General features: G+C 35.5%; 1 protein-coding gene across 1 annotated transcript in view; it reads left to right on the forward strand.

Annotated features, from left to right (window-relative positions):
* Positions 1 to 17737, forward strand: part of LOC116911124 (potassium channel subfamily T member 2-like) — a 30739-nt gene that overhangs the window by 1823 nt on the left and 11179 nt on the right. Inside the window, exons 2-4 of the mRNA XM_032914971.1 lie at positions 878 to 977; positions 12479 to 12527; positions 17437 to 17496. Coding sequence (XP_032770862.1) covers positions 878 to 977; positions 12479 to 12527; positions 17437 to 17496 — 209 coding nt within the window. The remainder of the gene's footprint in view (positions 1 to 877; positions 978 to 12478; positions 12528 to 17436; positions 17497 to 17737) is intronic.

A 17737-nucleotide genomic window follows, 5' to 3' on the forward strand; every position in this document is an offset into this window, starting at 1 on the left:
TCTACAAAAATAGAGTAAAAAAGGTGACATTTCATTCTAGATTTCATCAAGTAATAGTTATTTTAAGACCTTTGTCACAGTTGAATACAAAATACACAAAGCCCATACCACTGATTACAGGAATCACAAATAACAGTCTTCCTCTTAATCAGTGTACTTGAAATTCATTAGCCTTCTTCATCAGGTATCATAGTTCTCCCAACTGTAACCTAAGTACTTTGTATGGTATATTCTTGCTACTCTTAATTTAAAACAAAAAAATGGTTTTTAAGAACTACAAGTTTTCCACTTCAATATGAGAAATTTTTTTCTTTTTGTGTTTTAATCAGTACAAACTATTATGACTTCTCATTGTAAATGATAACATAATGATTATATAACCTGTAATTACAGAGATGGTACATACCATAATATAAATATAATAGCAATAATATCACAGGTAATTATATAAACATGTCTTCTCTACAATCAAATCAACAAGGTACTACAGAGTTATGGGATGAATTATGGGCAATCGGGGGGCAGCTGGATTTTTGAGTAGTTAGTTATTCCCCAAGTAGTGATTAAATTATAAACAGACTTGAATCGACCTTGACATGATATAAATTTTGTTGCTTTTGACTTTTGATTTCTCCTCTGTGGAATGCTCTCTGTCATTTGTGGCTCAGGAATTCTATGATGCTCACATTTTATTTTAGGAGTTGTTATTAAAACTCATTTACCAAGAACTTCAGTAAGTTTATAAAATTATCGCATGTGCTTTCTAAATACCTTATATGTGCTGAACTGAAGGTGATATTTTTATCAATTCCTTCTTTCTTTTTTGTGTTCCATATTCAAATGAAACCTAACTTTTTTTTTTTTTGCTTGCTTGAAGGTCTAAGAATCCGCTTGTTCAACTTTTCCCTCAAATTGTTAAGCTGTTTGTTATACATTATCCGCGTCTTGCTTGAGAAACCTTCACAGGGAAATGATTGGTAAGGTTCTGCCCTGTGTTTCCTGCACAGCTTTCATTGTTTTTGAATTATTACAATTTGACAATTGTTATAAGAACTCAATGTTTAATGGTGTAAGACCTTTGTATGAACTGATATGATGTTGAGAAAATTCTTCCAAGTTTGGTGAACACATTATTAAGTAATCTGAAATATTATTAAATAGTATTAAGTAATCTGAAATCTGTTGCATGCATGTGTAGTTGCTAGGCAAAATGATGTGGATATTAGCTGAGAATGGGTTCGTCTCTCCACAGACATGACCGCCTTTCTGTTTCCAAATTACATGTGCTCTGCAATATGCCAGTTTCTTTACACTTTCCATTACAATGTATTTATTACCTCTCAGTGGAGGTGCTCAAGATTCTCTCAAGATGCATATTTAGTTAGTTAAAGTTATCTTAATTTTTGATGTGTTTTAGCTTTTATCATTTGCAATCTTATTTTTGCTTAATTAGTATTTTCACTAACTCGCTGCCTTTCTATTAGACTCTGTCCTTTGCTAGAACAGTAGAGTGCTGAGTATGTAATGATATTCATGCATAATTTTAATCTCATTAAAACACAGGACCCCTGGCATATGTAGTAAGATTATGATGATATTCAAAGGAAAAATTAACTTTGATGACTAACACCTATTATAGGTTTCACTTGTGAAGTTTCGCCTTAAGGTTAAACAAAAGTACATAAGTCAGAGAGAAAATGAGTTTATCCTGTGTATTTAAAGACTTTGAAAAATCTAGCTTGTTTAGAAAGTGACTGATTTTGAGTTTCTTTAAAGGTTTGGCGATTAGATGAGTGTTAGTAAGTGAAAGAGTGAAGTCTTGATAGTATAATAGTATGTGTGATAGTTATTTATGAAATTTAATTATGATGACTCACTTTAATGAATCCTTGGCCTTTCTGAGTCATATTACTGGAAGTGAAATTAGAGAGAGGCTCATTGGAATATTCAGTGTTTTGCAGGGACCTCCTGTCTGTGGAAAAGCTGTTTGGAGGATCTTGCTATTTTGTAATATTAGATTCGTTTCATGGTATATATTATTTCCTTCAACATATAGTTCATTTTATCACGGCATTCTTGAATCAGAAGCAGAACTTTGTGGTTGGGCCTTCATCATGACTGTTTTTCCCCATATTCCAAGTGCGTCTTCACTCAGATTCTCCACTTGCCTGTCCAGAATGCATTCTAAGCTTATCATAGTCCAATTACTTTGTGTATTGTTCTTCCCTTTCAGGATGAGGAACAGCATTCTAAAGATCCTGTTCTAGCCCCAGCTTTCACTGTTACAGGGATAACTCAAGCGAACAGTGTCTAGACCAAAGATTTTAGAGTTATCCTTACCTCCCAAAGTTTTATGTAACAGGTGCAAATCATTTGGAACATTTTGTTATTTGAAATTCAATATCTATCCTGCTTTCAATGGCCTTTCTTTTCTTTTAAATTTAATTTTATTTTTTATTGGATTTATTTTTTATTTACATTTCAAATGTTATGGCCATCCCAGTTTTCTGGCCATAAATCCCCTATCCCATCCCCCCAACCCCTGTTTCTATGAGGGTGCTCCCCCACTCACCCACTATCCCCTTCCAGCCTCCCTGCCCTGACATTCCCCTATACTGGGGGGGTCGAGCCTTGGCCGGACCAAGGGCTTCTCTTCCCTTTGGTGCTCAACAAGGCCATCCTCTGCTAGGTATGCTGCTGGAGCCATGGGTCTGTCCTTTTGTACTCTTTGGATGGTGGTTTAGTCCCTGGGAGCTCTGATTTGTTACTGTTATTGTTCTTATGGGGTTGCAAACCACTTCAGCTTCTTTAATCCTTTCTCTAACTTCTCCATTGGAGACCCTATTTTCATGTCAATGATTGGCTGCAAGCATCTGCCTCTGTATTTGTCATGCGCTGACAGAGGCTTTCAGGACACAGCTATATCATTTCCTGTCAGCTTGCACTTCTTGGAATCAGAAACATTCTCTGACTGGATCCCCAGGTGGGGCAGGCTCTGAATGGCTTTTCCTTCAGTCTCTGCTCCAAACTTTGTCTCCACATTTTGTCCTGTGAACATGTTTGTTCGCCTTCTAAGAAGGACTGAAGCATGTTCACTTTGGTTGTCCCTCTGCTTGAGCTTCATGTGGTCTATGGATTGTATCTTGTGTAATCTAAGCTTTTGGGCTAATATCAATTTATCAGTGAGTACATAGCATGCATTTTTTTGTGTTTTGATTACCTCATTCAGCCTGATATTCTATTTCCATCCATTTACCTATGAATTTCATGAAATCATTATTTTTAATAGCTGAGTAGTACTCCATTCTGTAAATTTACCACATTTTCTGTATCCATTCCTTTTTTGAGGGACTTCTGGGTTTTTCCCAGCTCTTGGCTGTTACTAATATGGCTGCTATGAACATAGTAGCACATGTGTCACTGGTGATTGGTGATCTGTTGAGGAAATTTTCCCCAGTGCCCATGTGTTCGAGACGCTTCCCCACTTTTTCTTCTATTAGTTTTGAATGTATCTGGTTTGATGTGGAAGTCCTTGATCCACTTGGACTTGAGCTTTGTATAGTGTGATAAGAATGGATCAGTTTGCATTCTTCTACATGCTGACCTACAGTTGAACCAGCCCCATTTGTTGAAATTTCTACTGTATGGTTTTACCTCTTTTGTCAAAGATCAAGTGACCATAGGTGTGTGGGTTCATTTCTGCGTCTTCAATTCTATTCCATTGATGTACTTGCCTGTTTCTGTACCAATACCATACAGTTTTTGTCTTGATTGCTCTGTAATACTGCTCGAGGTCAGGTTTGGTGATTTCCCCAGAAGTGTTTTTATTGTTGAGCATAGTTTTTGCTATCCTGAGTTTTTTCTTATCCCAAACGAATTTGCAAAATGCTCTTTCTAACTCTATGAAGAATTGAGTTGGAATATGGATGGGGATTGCACTGAATCTTTAAATATCTTTTGCCAAGATGGCCATTTTTACAATATTAATCCTGCCAATCTTAATATTAATCCTGCATGGGAGATCATCTGCAATCTTCTTCAATTTCTTTCTTCAGAGACTTGAAATTCTTGTCACATAAATCTTTTACTTGCTTGTTTAGAGCCACTCTGAGGTATTTTATGCTATTTGTGATTATTGTGAATGGTGTCATTTCCCCAATTTCTTTGTCAGCTTGTTTATTCTTTGATTAGAGGAAAGCAATTGATTTGTTTGACTTGATTTTACATCCAGTCACTTTGCTGAGGTTGTTTATCAGGTTTAGGAGTTCTCTGGTAGAATCTTTGGAGTCACTTAAGTATACTATCATATCTTCTGGAAATAATCATATTTTGACTTCTTCCTTTCCAATTTGTATCCCGTTGACTTCCTTTTTCATCTGATTGCTCTGACTAGGCTTTTGAGTTCTATATTGAGTAGGTAGAGAGAGAGTGGGCAGCTTTTTCTAGTTCCTGATTTTAGTGGGATTGCTCCAAGTTTCACTCGATTTAGTTTGATGTTGGCTTATGGTTTGCTGTGTATGGCTTTTACTATGTTTAGATATAGGCCTTGAATTCCTGATCTTTCCAGGACTTTTATCATAAAGGGATGTTGAATTTTGTCAAATGTTTCCTAGCATTTAATGAGATGATCATGTGGTTTTATCTCTTTGATTTTTTGTTTATATAGTGGCTTTCATTGATGGATTTCTGTATGTTGAACCATCTCTGCATCCCTGGGATGAAGCCTACTCGATCATAATGGATGATCCTTTTGATGTCTTCTTGGATTCAGTTTCTGAGAATTTTATTGAGTATTTTTGCATCAATATTCATAAAGGAAATGGGTTTGAAGTTTTCTTTCTTTGTTGAGTCTTTCTGTGGTTTACGTATAAGCATAACTGTGGCTTCATGGAAGTAATTGGGTAGTGTGGATAGTGTTCCTTCCCTTCTCTTTTGTGGAATAGTTTGGAGAGTATTGGTATTAGGTCTTCTATGAAGGCACGCTAGTATTCTGCATCTGGTCCTGGGCTTTTTTTTTTTTTTTGGTCTGGAGACACTTAATGATTTGCTTCTCTATTTTTAGTAGTTATGGGACTGGTTAGATATTTATGTGATCCTGATTTAACTTTGATATCTGGTATCTGTCTAGAAAATTGTCCCTTTCATCCAGATTTTCACTTTTGTTGTTAATTGCTTTTCAATACACTTCCATGATGCAGGTCACATGCCTTAGTCAACACTGCTGAGGCAGTCTGCTAGTCAATCTTGCTAGTTTCTGAAGGCTCAATATTGTTTTCATCATCATCATCATCATCATCATCATCGTCGTCGTCGTCGTCGTCGCCATCATCGTCATCATCATCATCTAATCTTTTTTTTTTTTTTTGCAGTCTAGTAATTATCTCCCTTCCCGTCTGCTCTCTGACTGTTCCTCATGCCATTCCTCCTCCCTGTTTCCAAGAGGATGTTCTCACCCCACTCACCCCCGAGCCTTCTCCACTCCCTTGGGCCTCAAGTCTCTCAATAGTTAGATGCATCTTCTCTCACTGAGGCCAGACCAGTTACTCCTCTTCTTTATAGATGTCAGGGGACTCATACCAGTTAGTGTTTTCAGCCTGGTTGGTGACTCGGCGTCTGAGAGATCTCTGTGGTCCAGGTTATTTGAGACTGCTGGTCTTCTTATTGGGTTGATCTCCTCCGTAGCTTCTTCCACCTTTTCTCTATTTCAACCACGGGGGCCATCAGCTTCTTTCCTTTAGTGGCCTGTTAAGCGTCTGCATCTGAGTCTCTCAGCTGCCTGTTGGGCCACTTAGAGGGTAACCATGCTAGACTCCTGTCTGTAGCCACACTATAGCATTGGTAACAGTCTCCGGTCTTAGAGTCTGTGATATCACTGTGTCAGCAAAGTGTAAAGCTAGTTCTTATGCACCTGCTTTGAACGGAATCTGCCTATCTTAAATCCCACTTTATCAGTAGCTTCTGACTGCTCATTCTTTTCCCCTTTTCTTAAGACTCGATGACCTTGTGTCTACTATTAGGTCCCAGGATTTAATGCCCACTACAAGACCTTCCAGGAAACCTTTCTTGTTTTTCTGTAATGTGTTTGTATCTTTTACAAATACTGAATGGATTTTTCTTGCTCGGTTTGATTTAAAGTTTTCATGAGTATTAGAATAGACATAAGTCATTGCCTGGATCCAAGAGTCTGTCACAGTATATATTAGTCATTTTTGAAATGACTGCATGGACAGATGTTTAAGTGACATACCTTTAGATTCTAACCCTTGTTTATGCCATTTCAGGAGTCTACTCCAGCTATGGTGGCCTCCTTAATGTCTTTAGGTCATTCTGTGCCCTTCTTTATGTTAAGGCTTCTTAGAATTGTGTTTTCCCTACCTGACACTCAAAATTCATCCCTGTAGACTTCTTTTTGCAATCCTGAGCCCTGCTGGATATTAATTCTTTAACCTTTAAATATGAAGTATTTCCCAGTCATGGTGCCCTATAATCTAGGTCTATACTGGGTTGTGGTTCTTATGTCGGTATTTTCTATACAATGTGAAGGTATTTCTCATACACATTCTATTGCACTTAAATTTCCCCTGATTTCCCTTTCTCATGCAGAAGTTTGCTGAGAAGAGGGGCCATATTCTTTTGTAGCTTTCCTGTTTGCCATAGTTCTTGGGAGGTTCTGTAAATGGAATTATTTCTGCACATCTTATTGATTTTATATGCAGTGAAGATGTCAATTAAACTGTGAAATTACATGCTTCAGTCTTTCTGTCATTAAAAATGGGTACCCATAAAAAAATCCTTCTATAAAGTATCAGAGTAGGTTTTAAAACTTGTTGTTTTGTAATTAGAAGATATAGTAGAGAGACCTGAAAATTCTAAAGTGATCTGTGAAGGATGCTTCTAAAGGAAAAAGCTATTGTGATTGATAACAGTATAAAATTATATTATTTGGAAACATTAAGAGAACAAAGTTTCCTACAATTAACTTCTGTGTACTATTACTAAGAATATTCAGTCATAATTACAGAGGGTATACATTTGAAAAACCAGATTACTGTAATTAAAAACCATAATAAACTATCTGAGGTCTCCATTTCAAGCACACTGTTTTGTTTCCTTCCATTGTCAGTGCAGTCTTGGTTAATGAAAAACAGAAGTGGCCTTTATGGGTACAGGCTCTATTTTAAAATAATGAGGCTAATTCAGCAAAGAGATTTATTTAATTATAGTTTCTGACCTGATAAGACTGCAGATATTTTGAGCAGCCTTGCTTTATTTTTAAGCCTCTCGCAGGAATTAAACTGGTATGAAACTACTATAGTATGGATGAATAGAAAGATAAGAAAATAATTTTACTGTGAATGTCTGACATCATGGATCCTGAAAATGTTGATACATGTGGTGTGTAGTTAAGGATTTCATGCTTATAGTGCCAGAGATTACTCTGGGTGGTTTATTGGTACATTGGACAAAAAGCCTGGTTTACTCCGGGTCCTTAGAAGAATTTATCTAATGCACACCTTTGTTTTGACTTTTAGAAATGTTTAAGTGATTATCATTGCCATTATTACCACTATTTTAGTAGCATTAATATTATTAGTAATATTAGTAGTAGTAGTGGCAGTAGTAATAACTAGCTGGCTTAAATCTTTAATGACTGTGATAAAAATCTACCACGAAATTGTGAGCTAAAATAAACTATTGCCTCCCTTATTTTTGTTGGAACTTCTGGAAGAGAAACTGAAGCACATATGAATGTTCTTTGATTTTTCAAATTTTTGAATTTGTACCTAAAGTTAGTGCCTAGTATAACATGTGTTTTGATCAGATTTTAAATACTATTTAACAATAAAATTATTCACACAACAAATAGAATTATGGTAATGTACTTTCAATATTTGATCAAGTATAGAAGTGAATGTTATAATATAAACCCTTCTTTGTTTCCCACGAATCTACTGTGTAGATTTAGACAGTTCCAACTACAACACAAATTCTCAAAATTTATTATTTTTTCAAGAAAATGTCCAGTAGTGATATTCCTAATACGTTGAAAACCTTTTCTTACATAAGAATACAACGTGTGCACGTGCACACACACAAACACACACACACCATAGCATCATAGCCTAAATATAATACTTATATACACACAAACCCCTTCCCCTTATTGTGTGCATTTTTGTGTGAATTGTCTCTAGAATCCTGTTTTGAAGAAAACGAGCATGAAGAAGGAACACAGACAAATATTCTTGGAATATAACAAAATTGACTTTTGCTAAAATCCCACTGAAATATCTTACATAAGAGTCAGTATTATTTTTTCAGACTTTTTCAGGACCGGGTAGAGTGGTTGGGGTAGCCTTTTGCATTCTAATCTGCATGTCTTGGTGAGGAAGGAAGCATGATCACAGGGAGTAAAGGCCACTGTCACAGCCAGCACACTGAAAGCCTCTGGATGTTCACTTTTCAAAAGTAGACTCATCATTGGCATGCTTCACTAGTGCTTGTCTGACTTGGAGTTAGGGCTCTTCCGTCTAATGTTTTGCAAGTAATGTTCCAGAAAATTGTTTCTAGCATGTAGGCTAGAATCTGGTATGCTTCTCTATTCTGATCAATACTAAATTGTGTAGCAATGTGGACCTAATACTATACCAAGTGCTTACTTTCCCTACGTGACGTGAGTTGGAGGGGTTTTTCATTCATAGTACAAGCCAAGAATTTTAAGAACTATGCCAGGTACTTTGAACTTACTTTATGGTTATGCTCACATGTTGACCTGGTTACTCTAATTTGTGTATTTAACATACATTCTGAATATGGCACTCCATGAAACTCAGTTTAGATATCAAGGTAGTTATGGAACTTTGAGCATTTATTTCCTTCATGTAAGAGAAGGCTGTGTGAGGATGCTGTGGAAAGTCGCTGTGGTATATGTTATTACCTTTCTACATTTGACTGTTTCTCTCCCTGCACTGTTTGATATAGCCCTTCTATTTAATTATGTTTAATGATACTCCTGAGTTACTCGCATTGTCAGATTAAGCATAAATTATGTGCGTTTGGATTTTATCATTTTCTTTTGTTTCATTCCGATTACTTATATTTTTGAAGAGTAAAATTGCTCCCTATTATTTGGTGATGAGTTCATGCAGATTTCCCTAAGTGCACATACATAATCTATGTCCATGTATGTGGTTAGCAATCATTGTTCATGAAAGTTGTTATCATTATTTATTTATAATCTTGATGATGACCATGAGGTTTACTTGTTGAGCTCTCAGAGAGATTTCATCACTTTCTTTTATAGATAATACCATAGTAAATATTACTTATATGTATTTTATTAATTTTTTCTTCTGCTTTTGTTGTCAATGACATGAAGCTTTGTCTGTCACTGTGGCATAGATATCAGTTCAAATTTTATCCCTCCTGTCTGTGGTGATTTATCTAGGAATTTGTAGGTTCATCACTCATTCTTGTTATTCATGACAAACCCATTATTTTTTTTTTTTTGATGGTGTCGACTTGTGAAAGTGCCCCCCCACAAGCCTGCTTATCTGGCAACTGCAGTTACTTTCAACAATAGGCTTGTTTGACAAAAGGATACTTCCAGAACACACACTCCTTATAGACACAACCTCAACATGTTCCCAAATATTTTATTATCCTGGGAGCATATCCAATATTCAATAAATACTCACTGCTTGCCTACCAAGTGTGAATAATTTGCTAAGCATAGGAGATATCTATGGGAAAGTCATTCATAGTCTTTGCTCTCATGCTCAAACCCATTATTTTATAGTTCACAGTTTTGTCACTATCATTTTGTTAAATTCTCTATATATTTATTGAATTTTATATTAAACTGATAAAACACATTAATTTTGTTTTTGATATTTTGATATGGATTCTTTAATACATTATAAAACCTATGTGATATAATGCTTGTAAATCTTATTTCCATGTAAAGTGTTAAGTTTAAAGAGTCCGTGGTCTCTTTTTATGATTTGGCAAGATAATATCACAGTCAAAAAAAAAGCCCTTTATAGATATAACTATATCTTATATCCATGATAATTATTGATTACTTTAAAAAATCATTCAGTGTTTGTTTTATCAGTTTGCTTTATTATTACCAAATGATTGAGATATATTTTGTTATTTATAACTTTTGCAAAACACATCTTTCTGTCTTAAATTTACTTTATTAGTTTCTGTGTGATGCTTTGCCCACATGTATGATTGTGTACTATATATGTGCCTGGTTCCTTTAGTGGCTGAGAAAGGCATCAGATTTCCTGTACCTGTTATTGCAAATAGTTTTGAGCTGCCAAGTGGTTGCTGGCATTAAAACAGGGTTCTCTGGAGCCAGTTCTCTTAACCTCTGAGCTATCACCCCAACTCCAACACCTATCTTTTAAATCACCCGATAAAGTGCTAAGATCTTCCTTTTCTCTGTCATATTTTTGTTTGTATACACACAAACCCCTTGCCCTTATTGTGTGCATTTTTGTGTGAATTGTCTCTAGAATCCTGTTTTTGAAGGAACCGAGCATGAAGAAGGAACAGAGACTTAAATATTCTTGTATTAGTGAAAACACAGAAGGAATGTTTTGGGAAGAATGGCAAACTCACAGTCCTTTGTTTTTTCTGAACCCATTGTTTTTCTGCTGACTGTTGTGTGTGCCTGGGTGCTCAGGTACTCAGTGAGATACTGGGCTTATAATAGGGAGTCAAACCAGCAGTGTTTGATGTTATAGATTTCATCGTTTTGTGGAAACAGGTCTTAAATAAATAAGGTTTTAAATAAAATGCAAAGTTTCAATCACGATGAGTAGCAAGGGAAATGTGAGACGTGACAACGCTGAAGACATGAATTAACAGGGTTGATCGGGAAACGCTCAGTTTGCTCCCTGAGAAACAGGATTCTGAAGAGAATTCTGAAAGGAGGAAAGAACACCTGAAAGGGGCTTGGGTAAGAATGGTGTATGTCACACATGGAAAATGCCGAACACTTCCATGTCAGGGGCTTTAATCTTTATAATTAAAAGGTATAAATGATAGAGGGACTTGATCTGAGACTTATGGTAATAAAAAAATTACTGCAATTACAATTTAAAAAATATAGGAGAAAACCAAATTGACTTTGGAAGATGTTAGAGTTAATAAGATCTCAGAGGCCAAATTGAAAAATAAAACATTTAACTTAGATGAAGGTGTGAGTGTGGTGAAGATTCAGGTGGATGAATTCTGCATGTACTTGGAGGTGAGGGTGTTGTTGTTGAAGTAGTTTAGGGACTAATGAGTCAACTGCTTAAAAATGCAAAGGACCAGATTTCTGGGAGCCACCATGACAGACTCCAAGCCACTTCCTCAAATCTGCACTGATTAAAAGGACACCAAAGTTTGAAAGGAAATCCTAGGTTTGGGTTGGAGTATTTGAAGATGTTATTTAGCCACACAGATGTGGTATTGTGAAACTCTAGATTACTTCATAGTAATGTTCAGCATAGTGACTTCCTGTAGTCTTTTAAGTAAGCAAAAATGGAAGAGTTCTCTTACTCTGTATACTATAAAAAGAAAACACCAGCATTTTGAAACATGTTTATGGCTTTACGAAACTTCTCAGTTTTCATAACTACAAAAGTAGACAATTTTATTTATATTAAAGGGTTATTTTATTTCATGGAAATTGAATTGCAACAATTTTCATATTTTCCTGAGTAGATTTTCTTTTTATGAATAACTCTCCGTTCAATCAATTATTTGTATAATTAGTGGTATCTTAACTCTGTTGCTGTGGTCATTGGAGAGTTTATACATTTTGTTAACACCAGGAAGAATAACATTTATGGAATACTCTTAGGGACAATTATTTCACATTAGGCTATAATATATACTGTACACAGTATAATAATATATAGTATTTCTTATATAATAGTATATACTGACCTCAGTCACCTTGATTTTTTATATGTTTAATTAAATGTTTTATAGCATTGCAAATGTGAACTATTAATGTACTATAAGCTTCTAATTGTTGAGTTTCTTCTTATTATTTGTTTCTAATGTATATGTTCTTATAAATATTACCACAGTAAATGTTATATATATATCCAAATATAAATACTTTTAAAAGTAACATTTGTAAAGCCATTAATGAATTTTTAGTGTAAAATGAAACAATTTTTTAAAAATTTTCCTGTTCTGACATATCTTTCTAACTAATGGCTTGTTTTATTTTTAATTTACCAGTAACAAAGACACAAAGTAAGGTAAAATGTATCTTTATATTAGAGTGGAAATAAATATGAGTTAAAATGTTGAATTTATTAGATTTCTCGGATGTTTGTCATGTTGATTTCATTGTCATTTTATATCAATTGCTATTTTAATACTTTCAAATATAATCAATTTTTAAACAAATGGATTTTTTTCACGTTTTTAAAAAAATCTAAAGTTTCATTTTTTCTTTCCATAGGTCTCACATATTTTGGGTTAACAGAAGCCTGCCTTTATGGGGTTTACAGGTTATGTACAAGTTTACTTATTCCTGTATTTCAGCGTTCATTTGTATTTCACATAGAAACCCTATAGAGAAGTATTCTGTTGATGTTCAAACTGTGTTTCCCTTATGTCATCCCTTAATGCACCTTTCAGGCTGGCACCTTGACTTACTCCTCCTTGTTTTCCCATTCTACCTTGTGAGACTTTCCCTGCAATCTGGATTAAACTTCTAAGAGCATTGGAAGTTAAAAAACAAAGCCACAAAAAGCAAGCAAATCAAAGTCCTAACACTGCATGTTTCCCAAACTACTTCACACGACTCATGTATTCTTTTAAAGAGCAGCCAAGCACCACAATTGTGGGTACTTTTTCCCCTAGAGGAATGTGGTACAATCTAAACAAATGAATGTATAAACTTAGAAACCACACAAATGATTGTGTAAACGAAAAAGAAAGATAATATGTTGTGGGTCATCAGAGTTGCAATAAAGAAAACCATATACAAGAGAAAACCAAGTCTGAATTATAGTCCCGTGTTGCCTAGCCTTAATTCTTGTTTTTTTTTTTTTCATAGCAGCCTTATTTATTTATTTTTTTTTTGTTTTTCTCCACATGACAAATTTTTTTTTTTATTATTAACTTGAGTATTTCTTATATACATTTCAATGTTATTCCCTTTCCCGGTTTCCGGCAAACATCCCCTCCCCTCCCTTCCTTATGGGTGTTCCTCCCAACCCTCCCCCCCTTGCTGCCCTCTCCCAACAGTCTAGTTCACTAGGGGTTCAGTCTTAGCAGGACCCAGGGCTTCCCCTTCCACTGGTGCTCTTACTAGGATATTCATTGCAACTCTACGAGGTCAGAGTCCAGGGTCAGTCCATGTATAGTCTTTTGGGTAGTGGCTTAGTCCCTGGAAGCTCTGGTTGGTTGGCATTGCTGTACATATGGGGTCTCGAGCTCTTCAAGCTCTTCCAGTTCTTTCTCTGATTCCTTCAACAGGGTCCTGCTCTCAGTTCAGTGGTTTCCTGCTGGCATACGCCTCTGTATTTGCTGTATTCTGGCTGTGTCTCTCAAGTGAGCGATCTGCACTCACATTTTGATCATCCGTCTTGAGTTTCATTTGTTCTAGGCATCTAGGGTAACTCAAGCATTTGGGCTAATAGCCACTTATCAATGAGTACATACCATGTATGTCTTTCTGTGATTGGGTTAGCTCACTCAGGATGATATTTTCCAGATCCAACCATTTGCCTACGAATTTCATAAAGTCATTGTTTTTGATAGCTTAGTAATATTCCATTGTGTAGATGTACCCCATTTTCTGTATCCATTCCTCTGTTGAAGGGCATCTGGGTTCTTTCCAGCTTCTGGCTATTATAAATAAGGCTGCGATGAACATAGTGGAGCACGTGTCTTTTTTATATGTTGGGGCATCTTTTGGGTATATGCCCAGGAGAGGTATAGCTGATCCTCAGGCAGTTCAATGTCCAATTTTCTGAGGAACCTCCAGACTGATTTCCAGAATGGTTGTAGCAGTCTGCAACCCCACCAACAATGGAGGAGGTTCCCTTTCTCCACATCCTCGCCAGCATTTGCTGTCACCTGAGTTTTTGATCTTAGCCATTCTCACTGGTGTGAGGTGAAATCTCAGGGTTGTTTTGATTTGCATTTCCTTTATGACTAACGATGTTGAACATTTTTTAGGTGTTTCTCAGCCATTCGGCATTCCTCAGCTGTGAATTCTCTGTTTAGCTCTGAACCCCATTTTTTAATAGGGTTATTTGTCTCCTTGCTGTCTAACTTCTTCAGTTCTTTGTATATTTTTGGATATAAGCCTCTATTCGTTGTAGATTGGTAAAGATCTTTCCCAATCTGTTGGTTGCCGTTTTCCTAACCACAGTGTCCTTTTGCCTTACAGAAGCTTTGCAGTTTTATGAGATCCCATTTGTCGATTCTTGATCTTATATGCATAAGCCATTGGTGTTTTGTTCAGGAAATTTTTTCCAGTGCCCATGTGTTCCAGATGCTTCCCTAGTTTTTCTTCTATTAGTTTGAGTGTGTCTGGTTTGATGTGGAGGTCCTTGATCCACTTGGACTTAAGCTTTGTACAGGGTGATAAGCATGGATCGATCTGCATTCTTCTACATGTTGACCTCCAGTTGAACCAGCACCATTTGCTGAAAATGCTATCTTTTTCCATTGGATGGATTTGGCTCCTTTGTCAAAAATCAAGTGACCATAGGTGTGTGGATTCATTTCTGGGTCTTCAATTCTGTTCCATTGGTCTATCTGTCTGTCTCTGTACCAATACCATGCAGTTTTTATCACTATTGCTCTGTAATACTGCTTGAGTTCAGGGATAGTGATTCCCCTTGAAGTCCTTTTATTGTTGAGGATAGTTTTAGCTATCCTGGGTTTTTTTGTTATTCCAGATGAATTTGCAAATTGGTCTGTCTAACTCTTTGAAGAATTGGATTGGTGATTTGCATTAATCTGTAGATCGCTTTTGGTAAAATGGCCATTTTTACTATATTAATCCTGCCAATCCATGAGCATGGGAGATCTTTCCACCTTCTGAGGTCTTCTTCAATTTCTTTCTTCAGTGTCTTGAAGTTCTTATTGTACAGATCTTTTGCTTGCTTGGTTATAGTCACTCCTAGGTATTTTATATTATTTGGGTCTATTATGAAGGGTGTCGTTTCCCCTTTCTTTCTTTCGGCTTGTTTCTTTTTTGTAGAGGAAGGCTACTGATTTATTTGAGTTAATTTTATACCCAGCCACTTTGCTGAAGTTGTTTATCAGCTTTAGTAGTTCTCTAATGGAACTTTTGGCATCACTTAAATATACTATCATATCATCTGCAAATAGTGATATTTTGACTTCTTCTTTTCCGATCTGTATCCCCTTGATCTCCTTTTGTTGTCTGATTGCTCTGGCTAGAACTTCAAGAACTATATTGAATAAGTAGGGAGAGAGTGGGCAGCCTTGTCTAGTAAACAGCATTGTTTGTATAAGATTCTGTCACGGTCCCTTATATTTATGGTCTATCCATCATTTTTTACTTTCTGATCTTTCTTAAAAGTGCTAATTAAATAGAAGAAAGGTTTCTAACATAAAGAAGACATGGAGGTTGCAGGAAAACTATGATTTATTGTCCATGTACTATTTGTAGGACAATGATATCTGGATCAGATGTTGAATTGCTATAAAATACCATGCTGGTTCTCTCCCCATTATTTATGATAGTGAATGATTTTGGAAGTGCAGTGTTATAATAGCTACAAATAAAAATTCAGATGCACACTTCATTTTAGTTTAAATAAATTTAATTATATCAGTGGTTCTCAATCTGTGGGTCCTGACCCCTTTGGCAAACCTTTTTCTCCAAAAGTATTTATAGTATGATTCATAACAGTAGCAAAAGTACAGTTTTGAAATAGCAACTAAAATTATTTTATGGTGGGGATCACCACAACATAATGAACTGTATTATTGGGTTGAGAACCACTGGTTTACATTGACTTCTATTGCTATGTCAATTAGTATAGAAATAATTAGTTCCAAATACCTTTCCAAATATTAAGAGTTCATTGAAATATACTCTTATGGTATCCCATGCAATGCCTATAGCATCCTTTAATTAAAACTAGAATAAATTGACGTTCTTTAAAGTCATACATTCACTTTTATTCAAATTTAAAATTGCTTTTATTTTGTATACTATTCTTTGTGGTATGTAAAATAGCATGTTAGAATTTTCTACAGATCATGTAACAATATGCTATTAGAAAACACTACAGATAATCATAATAGAAGATTTGTGGAGAAAATAAAAATATTTCTAGCTTCCTATTGTAGGAATGACTAGTTGCATGTATCCATGGATAGATTTTACCGGGATTAGTAGTCATACATCTATTTTTATTGTGTTACTACTTACTGTTCACTTCAATTTTAAAGTTTCATTTTAGTAAGAAACAATATTAAGACTTGTAGAAAAATTACTTTTTTTTTGATTATAAAGTCTCTTAAACTTTAATTATACGATAAATATAGTTGACACCTAAATCATCTCCTGTTCATGATTGCATTTTTTTCTAATCTCCATTTTAAACTGATGAGGAGATGGGATGTATAGTTCAGTGGGAGTGCGCCTGCCTAGAATGTATGAGATCTTGAATTCAATTTCTCAGCATCACAAAAGCAAAACACTGTAAGTAATTCACTTACTTAATAAAAGGCGCATCCTTGAAGAATAATTCGTGAATTCCTCTGCTTATTTTTCTGCTCCAGTGTTTTCTGACAGTAATTGTAAAGATTTCATAGGCTGCAGAGCACATAGAGAAAGGAGCATGCTCAAATAACACAAAACTAGCATTGCCAACGATGCAAACACAACTGGTCATGGCTTGTTATGTAATCCTGAAGCACCCTGCATCGCTGAAATGGCCATGTTTAGAAAATTCACGGATGTTAATATTGTCCTAGGTGAAATAAAATGATTTAGTCTACTCAGTTTGAACTTTGCTTTTGGTTTTCTGAAGGGAAACACTTATTTCAGCAGTGACGTTGTTAATAAAAGCCAATGTGTGTAATCCTTATCTTCATGTATCTTGCCCTCTTTAGTCAGTATGAATACTGAATTCCCAGTTTTATACTTAGGACACTGAGCAAAAATTATTCATTAAGAATATGTGAAATTATGAAAACTAAATTGTAATAGAGATGGCAGTAAAATACGGTGTGTATCCCATCACTGCAAAGTGAAGTTCATGTATTATGTATCACTTTATTATACATGTGTATTATATGCACATGTCTACATTTTTATATACATGTATCCATTTTCACATCTGTGTGTACAGTTACTATCACATAATGAAAGCCTATTTTACTTACCTTGCACTTTCTCATAGGTCACAATTTCCATTTTAGGTCTCGGTGGCATTGATAAGTCTATTTGAAACAATACTCCTTGGATATCTCAGTTATAAGGTAAGATGGTCTAATTAGCTTTCCACTGAAGAACTCAATGCTCGCATTTACCACGTTTCCTTCTTTTTATTATTCATACTCAGGGATAAGGCAAGCTCTTCTTAAACCACTTTAATTATTCAGAGCCTCTCCAGTATGTGATAAAATACTAGAATAATATGGTAGAATTTTCCTTGGTGTCTTAGAAGTGCTTGCCTAATTCCTGTGTGCTCACTTACCCGATACAGGCATGGGCTTCTGT

This window comes from Rattus rattus, chromosome 10, assembly GCF_011064425.1.
Source record: "Rattus rattus isolate New Zealand chromosome 10, Rrattus_CSIRO_v1, whole genome shotgun sequence".
NCBI classification, from domain to species: Eukaryota; Metazoa; Chordata; class Mammalia; order Rodentia; family Muridae; genus Rattus; species Rattus rattus.